Source organism: Chiloscyllium plagiosum, unplaced genomic scaffold (genome assembly GCF_037043375.1).
Source record: "Chiloscyllium plagiosum isolate Xiang-an unplaced genomic scaffold, Cpla_swu_hap1 HiC_scaffold_33, whole genome shotgun sequence".
In the NCBI taxonomy this organism is placed as follows: domain Eukaryota; kingdom Metazoa; phylum Chordata; class Chondrichthyes; order Orectolobiformes; family Hemiscylliidae; genus Chiloscyllium; species Chiloscyllium plagiosum.
In genome coordinates, this window is record NW_028270171.1 from 16972112 (window position 1) to 16991429 (window position 19318).

The window sequence follows — 19318 nt, forward strand, 5'->3', positions numbered from 1 at the left end:
GTGAGTGTGAAGTGCTAGACAGCACCAATAATGAAAAATTTCTCGAATTAAGGAAGCGTTGTTTAATTAATCTTTCACAGTATGAGGGTGTCACTGACTGGGCCAGCAGTTATTGGCCGCCCTTAATTGTCCAGAGGGCTGTTAAGAGTCAACCCATTGCTGTGGGTCTGGAGTCACATGTAGGCCAGATCAGGTAAGGATGGCAGTTCCTTCTCCTAAATGGCATTAGTGAACCAGATGGGTTTTTTTTAATCAACAATTGGTCATGATCAGCATCCTGAAGAAGGGCTTATGCCCGAAACATCGATTCTCCTGTTCCCTGGATGCTGCCTGACCTGCTGCGCTTTTCCAGCAACACATTTTCAGCCATGATCAGCATCACTTTGACAAACTTTATATTCTTCCCTGAAGAAGAAAGCCAGATTAGTTTTCACAAAACAGTAATTGGAGTTACACCAATGTTAAATTCCAGATTTTACTGAATTCAAATTTCAGTCATGGCATGATCTGAACCCACATCCACAGAGCATTAGCCAGCGTTTCTGGGATTATCAGTTCTGTTGTCTTACTGTTAGATCACTACCTCCACTTGTGGGCGATGTGGAGGAACTGGAGTTGGACTGGGATGGACAAAGTGAAAAAAAATCACATGACACCAGGTTATAGTCCAACATATTTCGAATAAACCTCTGGATGTAGTTTTTCTTGCTGAGCTGGATGGCTCATTTTCAGATGTTTCGTCACCAGACTAGGTGACATCATCAATGAGCCTCTGGATGAAGCACTGGTGGAATGGCCTGCTTTCTATTTATGTGTTTGGTTTTCCTTGGGTCAGTGACGCCATTTCCTGTGGTGATGCCATATCCTGTGGTGATGTCATTTCCTTTTCTTTTTCTCAGAGGGTGGTAGATGGGGTCTAACTCGATGTGTTTGTTGATAGAGTTCCGGTTGGAATGTCATGCTTCTATGAATTCTCGTGCATTTCTCTGTTTGGCTTGTCCTCAGGTAGATGTGTTGTCCCAGTCAAAGTGGTGTCCTTCCTCATCTGTATGTAAGGATACTAGTGAGAGAGGGTCATATCTTTCACGAACATCAACTAGCCACAAAACAACATGACAGGATTTGGGGACATCGCTGTCTGTGCCAGCATTTATTGCCCATCTCTCATTCTACATGGGAGATTTAAAAGTCAATCACATTAGCTGTGGGTCTAGAGTCACATGTAGGCCAGACTGGGTAATTCCTGATGAAGGGCTTTCACCCGAAACATCGATTTTCCTGCTCCTCGGACGCTGCCTGACCTGCTGTGCTTTTCCAGTGCCACTCTAATCTAGACTCTGATTTCCAGCATCTGTAGTCCTCACTTTTGCCTGGGTAATTTCCTTCTGTAAAGGACGTCAGCTTAACCAGATGAGTTTTTTGCAACAATTAACAGAGGTCACCGTTACGCTAGCTTTTTATTCCAAATTTTTATTGAATTCAACTTTCACCCTCTGTCATGGTGGGACGTGAACTCATGTGTCCACAGCATCCTTTTGCCAAAAAACAGACCCGGAGCTCCCAGTTGCCTGCCGTTTCAACACTCCACCCTGTTCCCTTTCCAACATCTCTACCTCAGGCATGCTGCAGTGCTCCAGTGATAGTCAGCACAAGCTGGAAGAACAGCTCCTCATTTTCCGCTTGGGAACTCTACAGCCTTTTAGACTCAATATCGAGTTCAACAGTCTTGGGGCTTCAGCCCTCCCAAGTCCTTACCCCAACCCCCATACACCAACTTTATTATCACATGGTCTGCTATTAGACACAACCCATTACTAGTCACTAACAATCTCCATTGACGGCTATTGACCTTCGTAGCCACATCATTACCCACTCCTTTGTCTGTCCAACTCTCTCTTTGAGCTCTATCCCTTCCTATCATTTGAATTGCATTGAATTCATTGTCACGTGTACCGAGGCACAGTGAAAAGCTTTGTCTTGTGAGCGATACAGGCAGATCACAGAGTTAAGTAGCAGAGGTAAGTAAGTAATAGGTAAACAGCGGCAAAAACAAAACCACAGGTACTAGCGAATGTTAAGAGTTTCTGAGTCCATTCAGTATTCTAACAACAGTGGGATAGAATTTTACTCCTTACCCACTCCCCCTCTGCCCTATCTTCTGCATATAAACCAACATTTTCCTAGCTACCATCCGTTCTGAGGAAGGGTAATTGGACCCAAAACTTTAACTCTGTGTTCTAGCTGCAGAAGCTGCCAGACTTGCTGAGCTTTTCTGACAATTTCAGTTCTCGTTGCCCAAAGCATTAGCCTGTGAGAGGCAATTGAAGACGTCTTTTAGCACTGGATGTGTGCTTCAGGAGTGGCGCCATGAGGATGTGATGCATGATCAAAGTCTCAAACTACTAATCATGCAGTACACCTTCATGAGGAGTCTCTACCTGGAAAGGAATGGGTCCCTTATTAACAATGAGAATAATTAAAGGATCAGAACCCAAAGCATAATGACTTCCAAAATACTGCCAGGTGTAGGCTGCCCCTCTGTTCTTAGGGAATTGCTTCTCTGATAATGACAGGCCAGTCTTTTAGAAAATTGATGACTGAAATAAAAATACATTTCATTCATGACCCAGCTAACAGATGATTGAATCTGTTTAGATGCTGGCTCAGAGTGAGTGAGTGTCAGGCTCCTAAATTATGAGCAGGCCGCTTAATGAGTCAGTGCTGATCAAACACAGCCCAATCACTGCACAATTACCTCGAGAGAATGAAATATATTGGTCAGATGCATACATTCCAGTCAGTCACAGTTTGACACTCAGACCTACTCCCCATCCTCGTTCAGCAGTGACCACATCTAAATTATGATCTCCAGAGGATTTACGGAGTTTGCAAACTCAATCAACAGCGGCTATGGAAATGCTATTTCAGTTAATGAGGAATGTCGCAAATTGGTTACAGCATAGCAACAGGCCTTTCGGCCCAGTGGGTCCATGCTGATCTCCTTTCATATTGGCAGGACCAATCGCAGACTGGATAACCACTTTGTAGAACACCTCTGCTGTAGAAACGGAGAAACATAGGAAATAGGTGTGGGAGTAGGCCATTCGGCCCTTCGAGCCTGCACCAATATTCAATACAATCATGGCTGATCATGCGATGGTATCCCACTCCCTCTTTCTCTCCATATCCCTTGATCCCTTTAGCTCCCTCTTAAATATGCACTGGCCCCAACAGCTTCCTGTGGGAGAGAATTGCACAGGTTCACAGCTCTCTGGGTGAAGGAATTCTTCCTCATCTCAGTCCTAAATGGCTCACCCTTTATTCTTAGACTGTGACCTCTAGTTCTGGACTTCCCCAACATCAGGAACATTCTTCCTGCATCAGTCATTCGCCATTTAGAGTCATAGAGTCATAGGGATGTACAGCACAGAAACAGACCCTTCAGTCCAACTCGTCCATGCCCACCAGATATCCCAACCCAATCTAGTCCCACCTGCCAGCACCTGGCACATATCCCTCCAAACCCTTCCTATTCATACACCCATCCAAATGCCTCTTAAATGTTGCAATTGTACCAGCGTCCACCACTTCCTCTGGCAGCTCATTCCATACACGCACCACCCTCTGTGTGAAAAAGTTGCCCCTTAGGTCTCTTGTATATCTTTCCCCTCTCACCCTAAACCTATGCCCTCTAGTTCTGGACTCCCTGACCCCAGAGAAAAGACTTTGTCTATTTATCCTATCCATGCCCCTCATAATTTTGTAAACCTCTATAAGGTCACCCCTCAGCCTCTGACGCTCCAGGGAAAACAGCCCCAGCCTGTTCAGCCTCTCCCTGTAGCTCAGATCCTCCAACCTTGGCAACATCCTTGTAAATCTTTTCTGAATCCTTTCAAGTTTCACAACATCTTTCTGATAGGAAGGAGACCAGGATTGAATGCAATATTCCAACAGTGGCCTAACCAATGTCCTGTACAGCTGCAACATGACCTCCCAACTCCTGTACTCAATACTCTGGCCAATAAAGGAAAGCATACCAAACGCCTTCTTCACTATCCTATCTACCTGCGACTCCACTTTCAAGGAGCTATGAACCTGCACTCCAAGGTCTCTTTGTTCAGCAACACTCCCTAGGACCTTACCATTAAGTGTATAAGTCCTGCTAAGATTTGCTTTCCCAAAATGCAGCACCTCGCATTTATCTGAATTAAACTGCATCTGCCACTTCTCAGCCTATTGGCCCATCTGGTCCAGATGCTGTTGTAATCTGAGGTAACCCTCTTCGCTGTCCACTACACCTCCAATTTTGGTGTCATCTGCAAACTTGTTAACTGTATCTCTTATGCTTGCATCCAAATCATTTATGTAAATGACAAAAAGTAGAGGGCCCAGCACCGATCCTTGTGGCACTCCACTGGTCACAGGCCTCCAGTCTGAAAAACAACGCTCCACCACCACCCTCTGACTTCTACCTTTGAGCCAGTTCTGTATCCAAATGGCTAGTTCTTCCTGTATTCCATGAGATCTAACCTTGCTAACCAGTCTCCCATGGGGAACCTTGTCGAACGTTTTACTGAAGTCCATATAAATCACATCTACTGCTCTGCTCTCATCAATTTTCTTTGTTACTTCTTCAAAAAACTCAATCAAGTTTGTGAAACATGATTTCCCACGCACAAAGCTATGTTGACTATCCCGAATCAGTCTTTGTCTTTCCAAATACATGTACATCCTGTCCTTCAGGATTCCCTCCAACAACTTGCCCACCACCGACATCAGGCTCACTGGTCTATAGTTCCCTGGCTTGTCTTTACCGCCCTTCTTAAACAGTGGCACCACGTTAGACAACCTCCAGTCATCCAGCACCTCACCTGTGACTATCGATGATTCAAATATCTCAGCAAGAGGCCCAGCAATCACTTCTCTAGCTTCCCACAGAGTTCTCGGGTACACCTGATCAGGTCCTGGGGATGTATCCACCTTTAACCGTTTCAAGACATCCAGCACTTCCTCCTCTGTAATCTGGACATTTTGCAAGATGTCACCATCTATTTCCCTACAGTCTATATCTTCCATATCCTTTTCCACAGTAAATACTGATGCAAAATATTCATTTTGTATCTCTCCCATTTTCTGTGCCTCCACACAAAGGCCACCTTGCTGATCTTTGAGGGGCCCTATTCTCTCCCTAGATACCCTTTTGTCCTTAATCTATTTGTAAAAACCCTTTGGATTCTCCTTAATTCTATTTGCCAAAGCTATCTCATGTCCCCTTCTTGCCCTCCTGATTTCCCTCTTAAGTATACTCCTACTTCCTTTATACTCTTCTAAGGATTCACTCGATCTATCCTGTCTATACCTTACATATGCTTCCTTCTTTTTCTTAACCAAACCCTCAATTTCTTTAGTCATCCAGCATTCCCTATACCTACCAGCCTTCCCTTTCACCCTGACAGGAATATACTTTCTCTGGATTCTTGTTATCTCATTTCTGAAGGCTTCCCATTTTCCAGCCATCCCTTTACCTGTGAACTTCTCCCTCCAATCAGCTTTTGAAAGTTCTTGCCTAATACCATCAAAATTGGCCTGTCTCCAATTTAGAGATTCCAATGTTCCTAACCATGCCCTGAGTTTGTCTAACCTTCCCTGTTAGGCCCCTTGCATTGAAATAAATGCAGTTTAATTTATTAGTCCTACCTTGTCCCTGCCTGCCCTGAATGTTTGACTCACTTCTGTTCTCAGCTGTACCCATCTCAGACCGATCTCTTTCCTCACTATCTCCCTGGGTCCCACCCCCCACTTTACTAGTTTAAACCCTCCCAAGCAGTTCTCGCAAATTTCCCTGCCAGTATATTAGTCCCCTTTCAATTTAGGTGCATACCGTCCTTCTTGTACAGGTCACTTCTACCTCAAAAGAGATTCCAATGATCCAAAAATGTGAATCCTTCTCCCATACACCGGCTCCTCAGCCATGCATTCATCTACTCTATCCTCCTATTCCTGCCCTCACTAGCTCGTAGCACTGGGAGTAATCCAGATATTACTACCCTTGAGGATTTCCTTTTTAAATTTCTGCCTAACTCTCTGTAATCTCCCTTCAGAGTCTCAGCCTTTTCCTTTCCAATGTCGTTGGTTCCAATGTGGACAATGACCTCCTGCTGGCCCCTCTCCCTGTGAGAACATTCTGCACCCTCTCCGAGACATCCTTGATCCTGGCACTAGGGAAACAACACACCATTCTGCTTTTTCTCTGCTGGCCACAGAAACGTCTGTCTGTACCTCTGACTACAGACTCCCCTAACACAATTGATCTCTTGGAAGCTGATGTACCCCTTGTTGCATTAGAGCCAGTCTCAACACCAGAAACTTGGCTGTTCGTGCTACGTTCCCCTGAGAATCCATCACCCCCTACATTTTCCAAAACAGCATACCTGTTTGAAATGGGTATATCCACAAAAGACTCCTGCTCTAGCTGCCTACCTCTCTTACCCTTCCTGGACTTAACCCATCTATGTGACTGTATCTGAGACTTTCCCCCCTTTCTATAACTGCCATCCATCACATACTGTTGCTGTTGCAAGTTCCTCATTGCTTCTATCTGTCTCTCCAACCGATCCACTCGATCTGATAAGATTCGCATCCAACAGCATTTATGGCAGATATAATCCACAGTAACCCTTAACCTCTCTTTAAACTCCCACATCTGACAAGAAGTACATATCACTGCAAAGGCCATTTTTGCTCCTTCACAATCTACAGACCCAGAAAATAACACCGTCTTATTCCTCTACAAACACTGCCCCAGGTTAAATTAATAGCTATGGCTTATATTTTAAGTTCAATCAAGAGACTTATCTCCAAAAACATATCATCAAGAAAGAATCCACTATACTCACTACTGCAGCCTTTCTCTTGGACAGACTTAAAACAACAATTAACTTATCTGACTCTGTGCTGTGCACTTCGCCCAACAGTTCCTCCAAGATTAGTTGTGAATTTCACTGTTTGTTAATTTTCCCAGATGCACTCCGATGTCCAGCGATACACGAATTCAAACAGCAAAGGCGGTAACTGTGCAGGTCCTCTCTCTCTCTCTCTCTCTCTCTCCTGCACTGGCCTCACATGTTAAATAAACCACTGGGCTCCCTCGCTAACAATTCCATTCGGTATCTGCCAGAACATTCCAAAGTATCTCAATACAAACTGAAAGGACAGCACTTCATTTCCCACTCAGTTGCATTTCACCCTCAAGGACACAATATTAAGTTGCACAAAGGCAGAGCATGATCTACATTTTTTAACTTCCACCCTGGCTTAGCTCTCAGCTGAGCAGATCCATTTCCTATTCTACGATTCTACCAAATGTGGAACAGGCTAAATGGCCACCTCGCGTTCCTATTTTCTATGTCTCTGTAAGTTCATAACAGATGAGCGAGCATAATTTTCCAAATGTTTTGTAGCCTGAGATGTGGATTGACTACGGATCGAAAGGAGGAGGGAAGGAGAAAATACTGGCTCCATTTTAACTTGTTTTTTTCCCGAAGGAAGCAGCAGTGGGAGACGAGGTCAGGCCTCATCCGAGGATCAGGGGCGTCGACGTGTCGGGCATGAGAATCATGTTCCTCATTCCTGATGAAGACCTTCTGCCCGAAATGTCAACTCTCCTGCTGTGCTTCTCCAGTATCACGCCCTGTAGCTCTGATCTCCGACATCTGCAGTGCTCCCTTTCTCCTGGCAGTAGGAAAGGTCCGATCATTGCTTAATAAAAAAACAAACCGCGGAAGCTGGAATTCAGAAACAAAAACAGAAATTGCAAGTTTCTGAAGAAGGGTTACTGGACCTGAAATGTTAACTCTGATTTCTCTTCCCAGACGCTGCGTGACCTTTGCTGAGTTTTTCCAGCAATTTCTGATTTTGGTTTTGTTCCCAATCGTTGTTTCCTTCCCTGTGAAGGATAGAGTCAGAAGTCACATGACACCAGGTTACAGTCGAACAGGCTTATTTCCAACACATCAGATGAAGTCTCTTCACTTGATGAAGGGGCAGCGCTCTGAAAGCTTGTGATTTCAAATAAGCCTGTTGGACTGTAACCTGGTGTCATGTGACTTCTAACCTTGTCCACCCCAGTCCAACACTCCACATCATGTGACGATAGGATGGACGATGAGGGTGATGGCAGTATCAGGCCAAGGAACATCACTTAGGGTGACCAACGATTGAGGGTTGTCTCTTGTTTTGTAAGTTGGTTTAGGCTCTTTATTGCTCCCATGTTCACTGAGATCCAGGCCAATCTGATAATCTTCAACTCCACTTTTCTGCCTTCTCCCCTTAACCCTTGATTCTTAAAGCTCTGCCTATCGCATCCTATGACCCAGCCTCAACAGCTATCTGTGGTAAAGAATTCGACAGATTCACTATTGTCCCAAGAGGAGAAATTCCTCTGTGCCTGGGAATCCCTTCTCTCCCCTCTGCCTCCTGACCATCACCCATGTGATTAACTGAACCATTTTGGGATAGACTTTAGCGCAAGTGACAAACTGACCCAGGGAATAATTGGTTTGATTTATTCATTGTTTTATTTGATTCGATTTATTGTCATCACATGAACCTGAGTACAGTGAGAAGTTTTGTTTTGCGAGCAGTACAGTCAAATCATAACATCCAAGGACATACAGACTGTAAGGTGTTTAGACAGAACGAAGCGCGTAGGGTCACAGCTGCACAAGAGGTGCACAATTATGTGCAATGCTTTCAAAATTGAAATCAAATCAATTTTTAGACTTGTTCAAAAAATCCAGTTTCCGTCTTTGGTTCAGAGTTTTGAGGCAATGTCAATAGACTCCACCCAATAGACTCCACCCAATAGACTCCACCCAATTGACTCCACCCAATAGACTCCATCCAATGGACTCCACCCAATAGACTCCATCCAATTTGTGGCTGACATTCATACTGTTGCTTTTCGTTCACTTTCGGGTTTCATAACCAGGTGACGTCCCAGTCAGGTTTTGTTTAATTTCGACTTTCTCCTCTGTTTGAAACATATACAGTTTGACATATTCCAGTCATTGGCTACCCTAATCAGGAAACTAAAACAGGCTGGAAAAGAATCCAGCGTCTTTGGTGGCACGGTGGCTCAGTGTGCCTCACAGAACCAGGGACCCGGTTCGATTCCAGCCTCGAGTGACTGTCTGTGTGGAGTTTGCACATTCTCCCTGTACCTACGCGGGTTTCCTCTCTCAGTCCAAAAATGTGCAGGTTTGGGTGGATTGGCCATGCTAAATTGCCCCCATAGTGTCCAGGGATATGCAGGCTAGTGTGGATTAGCCATGGGAAATGCAGGGATGGGGTGGGGTTTAGATCTGGGTGGGATGCTCTTCAGAGGGTTGGTGTGGACTCAGTGGGTCGAATGGTCTCTTCCTACACTGCAATGATTCTATGATTTTGAGATGAGGGAAGGAACAGTAATGTTTAACCCTCCCTTCACCAACCACCACCTTTTTTTATGGGAACAATACCCCCCAACCTGTTTTCATCATCACCCAAACACACCCATGTCCCACAGTCAAAGCCCCTTTTGTTTCACTTCATAGGATCGAACCACTGTGTGATAGCACTGCAACGGTACACAGAGCACAACCTCCCATGCCCATTTCCCCCTGCACTCAGTTTTGAGGATTGGCCCACAGACCTTCAGGGTCGATGTGAAAAGGAAAACATGGCCCAAATGCAGGTAAATGGCACCAGTTCAGTTGGAGAAACCATGGGCGAGTTGGACTGAAGGTGGCACGGTGGCTCACTGCTGCCTCAGGGATGCAGGTTCGATTCCAGCCTCAGGCGACTGTCTGTGTGGAGTTTGTACTTTCTCACTGTGTCTGCGTGGATTTTCTCCCAGTCCAAAGATTTAGGGTGGACTGGTCATGCTAAATTACCCAGGAATGTGCAGACTAGGTGGGTTAACCATGGGAAATATAGGGTAGGCTGGGTGGGATAGTCTTTGGAGGGTGTGTTGACTAGATGGGCTTAATGGCCTCTTTCCACACTGTAGGGATTCTATGAAGGGTTTGTTTCTGTGCTATAATGACTCACTTTTTGGCAAGTCTTGGACCACAGGGCATAATCTTGCAAGAATATGGGGTCACACATTTTTACAATGGGGATGAGGAGGAATTTCTTCTCTCAGAGGATAGTAAATCCACTGAATTCTTTACTGCAAAGGACTGTTGAGGCTGAATCATAAATATATTCAAGGCTGGGATAGACAGATTCTTAATCAGAAAGGGAATCAAGGGTTATGGGGAAGTGGAGTTGGGAATTGTCGGATCAGCCTCAATCTCATTGAATGGCAGAGCAGAGTCAATGGGCTGAATGGCCTACTGCTGCTCCTGCTTTTTATAGGCAGCGTTATGGGCTCCCACTGGATTATAGAATAGAATCCCTACAGCTAGGAAACAGGCCCTTCAGCCCAACAAGTCCACACCCGCCCTCCAAAGAGTAACCCACCCAGACCCATTCCCTGACCCTATCACTCTACATTTACCCCTGACTAATGCAACAAACCTACACATCCCTGAACACTTGACAACCACCTGATGAAGGAGCAGCGCACCGAAAGCTAGTGCTTCCAAATAAACCTGTTGGACTATAACCTGATGTTGTGTGATTTTTAACTCTGAACACTGTGGGCAGTTTAGCAATTCACCCTAACGTGCCCATCATTGGACTGGCCTACATAAATGGGTAAGGTCGTGGTTTGCTATTGGATGGCTGACCAGGAGACTCCCCTGTCCTTATTACCTGTCATTCGATGCAGCTTTTGGGACACGGGGTACGTCAAGGCTGAAGAGCAAGGGCCCAAGGCTCTTGGCCTGTGTTTTCAGGAAGGGTATATTCATGTGCTTATCATAGAATCCCTACAGTGTGGAAACAGGCCATTCGGCCCAATGGGCCCACCCTGACCCATCCCCTTACCCTATTATCTGACATTTATCCCTGACTCCTGCACCTAACCTACACATCCCTGAACACTGTGGGCAATTTAGCATGGCCAATCCACCTAACCTGTACATCTTTGCATTGTGTGAGGAAACCAGAGCACCCACAGAAACCCACGCAGACACAAGGAGAATGTGCAAACTCCACACAGACAGTTGCCTGAGGCTGGCATCGAGCCCAGGTCCCTGCCGCTGTGAGGCAGCAATGCTAACCACTGAGCCATTGTGCCACCCGAATAAAGGCCCAACCTGTTCAGTATGGTCAAACCATAAAGTTGTCCGACTCAATGTCACCGCTCTCGCCATGAAAATCTTTAAACTTAAATTGCATAAACTCAGCTGATTCTCACTCAAGAAGGTTGAAGCATAATTTAATGGACATGCTTGCAATGTTAAAATGATTCCAGGGGTAGATAGAAACTTTTCCTTTCGAGAGAGTGACCAGAAGAAGGGACATAACTATTGCTGGAGCTCCCTCCCTAACAGCATCGTAGAGGTGACTACATCCAAATGGATTCAAGAATGCTATCTCCACCACATTTCTAAGGATACAAATGCTGCCCTGGCCAGCATTTCCCATATTCCAATAATGAGTAAATATATTGTATAAATCACTGTCTCAAAGGATTCATTGTTCCTACTGGACTGGCTTGAGGGGCTGGAATACTTTCATGGTACTATGTTCATAGGAATCTGGGTGTGTTTTAAACAGTTCCAGTGAGATTACATGGTGCCAATGCCATGCACATTGATTACTTAGATACAGTGAAGGGCAGTGAGGAAGATGCTAATTTTGGCAGGTGGACAGTACCTCCTTGAAAGGCCACAGGTAGAAAGGCCACTCGCAGGGAGTATATATCTCTCCCAGTCTTATTCAAGGCCAGCGACATGTTTTTGTAACCCTCAATCATGGTGTCCCATAGGGCCACTGCGCCTGGGCAGGAGGCCATAGGTCAGAGGTGGCACCAAGGATTGGGATTTCTGTACCTGCCTCTCCTAAGAGGGAAAGAAAACACCTAGACATCAACAATGTGCGAATATTAAATTTCAGGACTCCTGTTTTGAAAGGCCAGTATGTCTCATTTGCAGGTTGGTCACCTTCAGGTAAAGATTCACAGCTTGGCGATGAATCTGTTTGACCACATTACAATGTACCTTCTATAACTGACAATTCCTGGTGTAGGGCTTTAACCCAAATGTATAGGTGCCAAGGGTATTACCACGGATGCCCTGTACATTGCCTTTTGAGCTGCGTTCAATTAACTATGGATTTCGAGGTCATTCTTTGTCAAAAACAGCAGGTGAGTGTGCCCCACCTACCACAGTCTGACCAGTGTTTACCTCCACAGACAAATTATCTGCTTGTGGGACTTTGCTGTGTGCAGACTGATTGTGCACAGCAAAATTCCAAACAAGCTTTTCAGATAAAGCTCCTCACGTCGCTGGATGCCTAAAATAGACGTTAGGCCCCTTCTATGAGGTAACGAGGGGCCTGACAAAGGACATGTTTTCAAGTTGCAGCCTTTGGGAACACTGCCAGAAGTTGTTGACGAGTAGTGGTAATCCTTCCCCAGCCCCCTCCACATGAAAACAAAAGCAAGCTGATATATCTCCCAGCCAAGCCTCTCTTTGCAGTGTAACCAATAAATACGCGCAGTTGGAAAACTGGACTCTAACCTGACTGATTGCATCAAAATACTTTGGAAAGCAAAAGGAAACAGCGAGCTTTTGAAAAGACCAGTTCCGTCACAAACATCACAGAAGCCCAGCGAGTTTTCAGTAAAGCAGCCGACAAGATTTTGAAAGTTGGCAAATGGAAAGCACAGAGGTTTCTGGAAGGACGTCTTGGCTCAGTCTCCAGGAATTCCTGATATTCCTGACTGTCTTCTTGCTGGTAACTCTGGTGATCCGGGGGAGAAGGAACAGCAATCTGCCTCCGGGGCCCTCTGCGTGGTCTTTTCATGGAAACATCTTCCACCGTAACCAGCCTGCTCCACAAGTCGTGGCTGCTGAGGTAATGAGTCCTCTATATTACAACATTCTTCTTGGTCACTCACTGGAAATTATACTCAGCTCACCCCACTTGTTTAGGTATTAAGGCTGCACCATCTGTCCACTTGCAAAAAAGGATCACCATACATTTTTAAAGATTCCTTCACAGGATATGGGTGTCATTGGCCAGGCAGGTTTTTTTTTACCCTTCCCTAATTGTACAGAGTTAAGAGTTATAGAGTCATAGAGATGTACAGCACGGAAACAGACCCTTTGGTCCATGCCAGCCAGATATCCTAAATTAATCGAATCCCATTTGCCAACATTTGGCCCATATCCCTCAAAACCCTTCCTATTTATTTCCCCATCCAGATGCCTTTTAGAACATAGAACATTCCAGCGCAGTACAGGCCCTTCAGCCCTCGATGTTGCACCGACCTGTGAAACCAATCTGAAGCCTATCTATCCCAAACTATTCCATTTTCATCCATATGTTTATCCAATGACCATTTAAATACCCTTAAAGTTGGCGAGTCTACTACATTTAAATGCTGTAATTGTACCAGCCTCCACCACATCCTCTGGCAGCTCATTCCATACACGCACCACCCTCTGTGTGAAAAAGCTGTGCCTTAGATCCCTTTTAAACCTTTCCCCTCTCACCCTAAACCTATGCCCTCTAGTTCTGGACTCCCAGACCCCAGGGAAAAGACCATGTCTATTTGTCCTATCCATGCCCCTCATGATTTTACAAAACCTCTGTAAGGTCACCCCTCAGCCTCCGACGCTCCAGGGAAAACAGCCCCAGCCTGTTCAACCTCTCCTTGTAGCTCAAATCTTCCAACAGGGATGAGTCCTTCAGCCCACAGTGTTGTGCCAAATATGACACCAAATTAAACTAATCCCTTCCGTCTCCCTTTGGCCCACGTCCCTCCGTTCCTTACATATTCATGTGCATGGGAGAAAGGGAGGCCTGCAGATGCTGGAGGACAGAGTCAAAACGTTCAGTGCCGGAAAAGCACAGCCGGTCAGGCAGCATCCGAGGAGCAGGAGAACCGACATTTCGAGCATATGCTCTTCATCAGGAATGAAGTGCTGATGAAGGACCTATGCTCGAAACGTCGACTGTCCTGCTCCTGGGATGCTGCCTGACTGGCTGTGCTTTTCCAGCACTGAACGTTTTGACCATGTTCATGTGTGTGTCTCAAAGTCCCTTAAACATCCCGATCGTATCTGCCTCCACCACTACCTGTGTCAACACGTTCGAGACACCTACCACTCTCTGTCTAATAAGGACTTTAATGTAACAGCACCCCTAAAAGATGGCATCCCTGACTGAGTGGTGCCCCCTCCATACCTCCCTGTAGTGTCCATATTGATTTTTACACACTCAGGCCCTAGTGAGACTTGTCAACCCTGAGTCATAGTGAAGTTGACCATTGGAGGGAGATAACCGGTGGCTGAAGGTGACCATGTCCCGGTTGAGGGGTGAAGTTGAGAAGGAGATTACTCCCCTCAGCCTGTACGGGATTCAAACCCACACTGTTAGCATCACCAAGTAGGCCTCCAGCCAAAGGTAGCTCAGTGGTTAGCACTGCTGCCTCACAGCGCCAGGGACCTGGGTCCAATCCCAGCCTCGGGTGACTGTCTGTGCAAAGCTTTTCCTGTGTTTACATGGGTTTTTTTCCAGGTGCTCTGGCTTCCTCCCACCAGCCAAAGATGTGCAGGTTAGGGCAAATTGACCATGCTCAATTGCCCATAGTGTCCAGGGATGTGTAGGTCAGTTGTATTAGTCATGGGAAAGCAGACTAATAGAGTAGGGCCATGAGTGGGTTACTCTTCGGAGGATCGGTATACTTGTTGGGCCAAATGGTCTGTTTCCAAACTGTAGGGATTCTATGAAACTGAGCTAACCATTCCCTGACTGCATGGCTCAGTGGTCAGAGTACTGCCAACTGCAGTCCGAACTGATTATTTCTTCCTTTTCCTAAACAGCTCTCCAGGAAATATGGAAACATTTTTACGACACATATCCTGTGGATACCCATCATTATTCTGAACGGCTTTCAGACCATCCAGGAGGCTCTGATCCAGCATGGCAGAGAATTCGCGGGGCGACCAAATATGATTATCAATAACCTTCTGTCAAAAGGTCAAGGTAATAATTTCTCTGAATCTCGTTAAGAGTCTGGCAGTGTGGTTTGTCAGGGGGCTACTGCCAGGTTAAATGTTCTGAGGACGGGGAGTGGGGGGGCAGGCGGTTTCAAATTTAACCCATCACAGGTGGAGGTTTTGAATTCATTGAAAAAAAATGTGGAATATTTTAGTCAGGAAAATCCATCTCGTTCACAAATATGGGAAGTCCGATGGTTAGCACCGTTGCCTCACAGCATCAGGGACTTGCGTTTCATTCCAGCCTCAGGCACAACCATCTCTGTGGAGTTTGAACGTTCTCTGTGTGGCTTTCCTCTGGGCTCTCTGGTTTTCTTCCACAGTCCAAAATGTGTGGGTTAGGTGCATTGGCCGTGCTAAATTGCCTAGGGATATTCAGGTGAGGTGGATTAGCCATGGGAAATGCAGGGTTAGAGGGATAGGGAAGAGGGTTGAGTCTGCTCTTCGGGGGGTGAGGGGGGGGGGGGGGGGGGGGGATGTCGGTGTATTGGCCGAATGCCCTGCTTCCATACTATAGGAATTCTGGGAAACCCCTGCTGTCCTTCAGGGAAGGAAAATGCCATCCTTTCCTAGTCTGGACTACATGTGACTCCAGACCCACAGCAATGTGGCTGAATCTCAGCGACCCTCCAGACAATTAGAGCTGGGAAATAAATGCTGACCCAGCCACATATCCCATCAATGAATATGAAAAAATAATTTACCCTCATGTTGGTGACTGGTGATAGTTATGAATCCCACCCACAGTGAAGGCAGTCTTGCATTTATATAGTGCCTTTCACACCCCTAGTGGTCTCAAATACTTTTACAGTCAAGAGGTTTTGGACTGTAGGCAAACAACACCAATTTCTATCCAGCAAGTTCCCGTAAGCAACATTGTCATTTATTTTCCTTTTAGTCGATCTTCACAACAGAGCCCACACCATGCCATGCCATTCCTGTGGGGAATAGTGGGGGTGGGGGGTGGATTTCCAGGCTGGTTATCAGTCTGTTGAGCCACATCGCAGTCACTCCTTCCATGTCCAGTGAGTCCTGGACTTCAAGCCTTGAGCTCGGATGGCTCAGTGGTTAGCACTGCTACCTCACCAGCGCCAGGGACCCGGGTTTGATTCCAGTCTCAGGTGACTGTCTGTTGCACGTTCTCCCTGTATCTGCGTGGGTTTCCTCCGGGTGCTCTGGTTTCCTCCCACAGTCCAAACATGTGCAGATTAGTTGAATTGGCCGTGTTAAATTGCCCATAGTATTCAGGGATGTGTAGGTTAGGTGCCTTACTCAGGGGTAAACATAGGGTAGGGGAATAGGTTGCTCTTCAGAGGGTGGTGTGGACATGCTGGGCCAAAGAGCCTGCTTCCACACTATAGGGATCATATGACACTGGCCTAGAAGTACTGCCTGCTGTGCCACAGGATCTCCCAGGTTTGCACTAATGAGCAGCTTAATCCATTAGATGATGTGGTTCAAGGGATAATGTGTTGGCCAGGTAACATCAGCATAATTCCAGACAGCTGCTCTCTCATTAGAAAGGGACAACATGTGGCAAATTTAACCTGAGGGTCACCACATCTCAGACAAGGGGTCAGATTAAAATTGTCACGGTAACCTCAACGAGTGTGGGAGTTGAACCCACACTGTTGGCATCACTCTGGCTTATGAGGCAGCTGTCCAGCCAATTGGGCTAACCAATCCACCTGCTCAGGGTCCTCTGGAGAACACCACAACTGTTCTTCAAAATATAGGGGTCCTTTACATCCTTCCGAGAGGACGAGATGAGGCCATTGGAAAGATGGCACCTGTGTCAGCGTGGACATTCCTTCAGCACTGACACTTCAAAGCATTGATCACTTGCTCAAATTTCCAGAGCGGGAACTTTGAATGCCTAATTTACTTTTATTCTCTTGTGGGAATATTTTCCCTGGAGCGTCGGAAGCTGAGGGGTGACCTGATAGAGGTTTATAAAATCACGAGGGGCAAGGATAGGATAAATAGACAAGGTCTTTTCCCTGGGGTGGTGGAGTCCAGAACTAGAGGGCATAGGTTTAGGGTGAGAGGGGAAAGATATAAAAGGGACCTAAGGGGCAACTTTTTCACGCAGAGGGTGGTACGTGTATGGAATGAGCTACTAGAGGAAGTGGTGGAGGCTGGTACAATTACAGCATTTAAAAGGCACCTGGGCTGGTACATGAATAGGAAAGGTTGAGAGGGATATGGGCCAAGTGCTGGCAAATGGGACTGGATTAATTAAGGATATCTGGTCGGCATGGACGGAAGGGATTGTTTCCGTGCTGGATGTCTTTATGACTCTATTACTCTAATCGCTGGCTGACCAGCATTTCTTGCCTGTCCCTTGAACAGACTGGCCCATTTGAGAATCAACCACATTGCTGTCGGTCTGGAGTCACATACAGGCGGGTAAGGATGAGACGCTTTATTCCCTGAGGGCGGATTAGTGAGCCAGGTGGGTTTTCACCCAGTCATCAGTTGATTCTTAACCCCAGAGGAGGCTGGTACAATTGCAACATTTAAGAGGCATTTGGATGGGTAGATGAATAGGAAGGGTTTGGAGGGATGTGGACCAGGTGCTGGCAGGTGGGACTAGATTGGGTTAGGATATTTGGTCGGCATGGACGGGTTGGATCGAAGGGTCTGTTTCCACGCTGTACATCTCTATGACTATGACTCTATTTAACCTATTTTTCTAATGATCCTGTTCAGAGATGTTATTACGTATCTCTGGAGTAGGTGGGACTTGAGCATAGTCCTCCTGGTCTAGGGGAGGGACACTACCACTGATCCACAGGTGGGCCCCAGATTTTTTTTAAATTTTAGGATTTGAACCCAGGTCCCCAGAACATTAGCTGAGTTTCCGGATTAATAGTCTCGTGATAATACCTCAAGGCCACCACCTCCTCTTGGAGGGGAGTATGTCATCAGTTAAGCTGTGGACCACTCCTTACTGTTGCTGTCATATGAGATTGCAGAACATAAGCGAATTATTCAAATGTTTTTGGCAAGGAGAAGCCAGTGGTAGACTGCTTCAACATTGCGCATTTTTTGTTGTACACCTGAAAATGCGGATGTCAGAAACAGACTCTGACTCAACGTTTCGGTTTCCTCCTTTCTCTCAGGTATTCTAACGGCCCAATACGACAGGTCCTGGAAACAGCAACGTAGGTTTGCCCTGACTGTCCTGAGAAACTTTGGTTTAGGGCAATTTGCCTTTGAGGACAGAATATTGGAAGAGGCTCATTACTTAGCTGCGGCTTTCAGAGAATCTGAAGGTAAGAATGTGCAACGGTATTGTTCGAAATTCCCAGGAACTCATGGGCTGAAAGCAAGGTGAAACAGCCCCACTACCCCGAGAACTACTCTCTGAGCATTTTCTTTCCCTCAACTGTTATAGTTAAGGCTGTGAATGACCCCGAACGTCAAGTTAACAGAGGGGTTCACAGAGACTTATGAAGATTTCACAATAGAACTTGTCTGCGAGAGTAATGGGGATAAAGCAGGAGACTGGCACTAGAGATTCAAGTACATAATTCTTTGAAGTTGTGTCACATGTAGACAGGGGGGTTAAGAAGGAGTTTAGCATGCTTGCCTTCATTGCTCAGACCTTTGGGACATCATGTTGAGGTTGTACTGGATGTTAATGAGGCTTCTCGTGGAGTACAGAGGAATCTCGACTATCCAAAGGACACAGGTGGGGAATATTTTGTTCAGTTAATCAAATGCCGGATGACATAGTTTAGCTGAGCATTGGGGCGTTGCTATCCTGCTGGATAATCCGATATTCGGATAATCGAACGACAGATATTTGAGGTTCCTCTGTACTGTGTCCAGTTCTGGTCACCCTGTTATAGGAAGGATATTATTAAACTGGAGAGGGTTCAGAAGGGACTTACCAGGATGTTGCCGGGAAAGGAGGGTTTGAATTATAAGGAGAGGCTGGATCGACTGGGACTATTTTCACTGGAGTGTAGGAGGTTGAGGGGTGACCTTATAGAGGTTTATAAAATCATAAAAGTTATAGATGAGGTGAATGACAGGTGTCTTTTCCCTAGGAATGGAGCATTTTGAGTCGAGGGTGAGAGGAGAAAGATTAAAAAAAAGACATGAGGGCACTTTTTTACACAGAGGGTGGTTGGTGTGTGGAATTAACTTCC

At 46.0% G+C, this 19318-nt stretch overlaps 1 protein-coding gene across 1 annotated transcript in view; it reads left to right on the forward strand.

Moving 5' to 3' along the window:
* Positions 1 to 12159: 12159 nt before the first annotated feature.
* LOC122542249 (cytochrome P450 2D17-like) overlaps positions 12160 to 19318 on the forward strand; it is a 48901-nt gene continuing 41742 nt past the window's right edge. Inside the window, exons 1-3 of the mRNA XM_043679789.2 lie at positions 12160 to 13008; positions 14982 to 15144; positions 18284 to 18436. Coding sequence (XP_043535724.2) covers positions 12808 to 13008; positions 14982 to 15144; positions 18284 to 18436 — 517 coding nt within the window. The 5' untranslated portion in view covers positions 12160 to 12807. The remainder of the gene's footprint in view (positions 13009 to 14981; positions 15145 to 18283; positions 18437 to 19318) is intronic.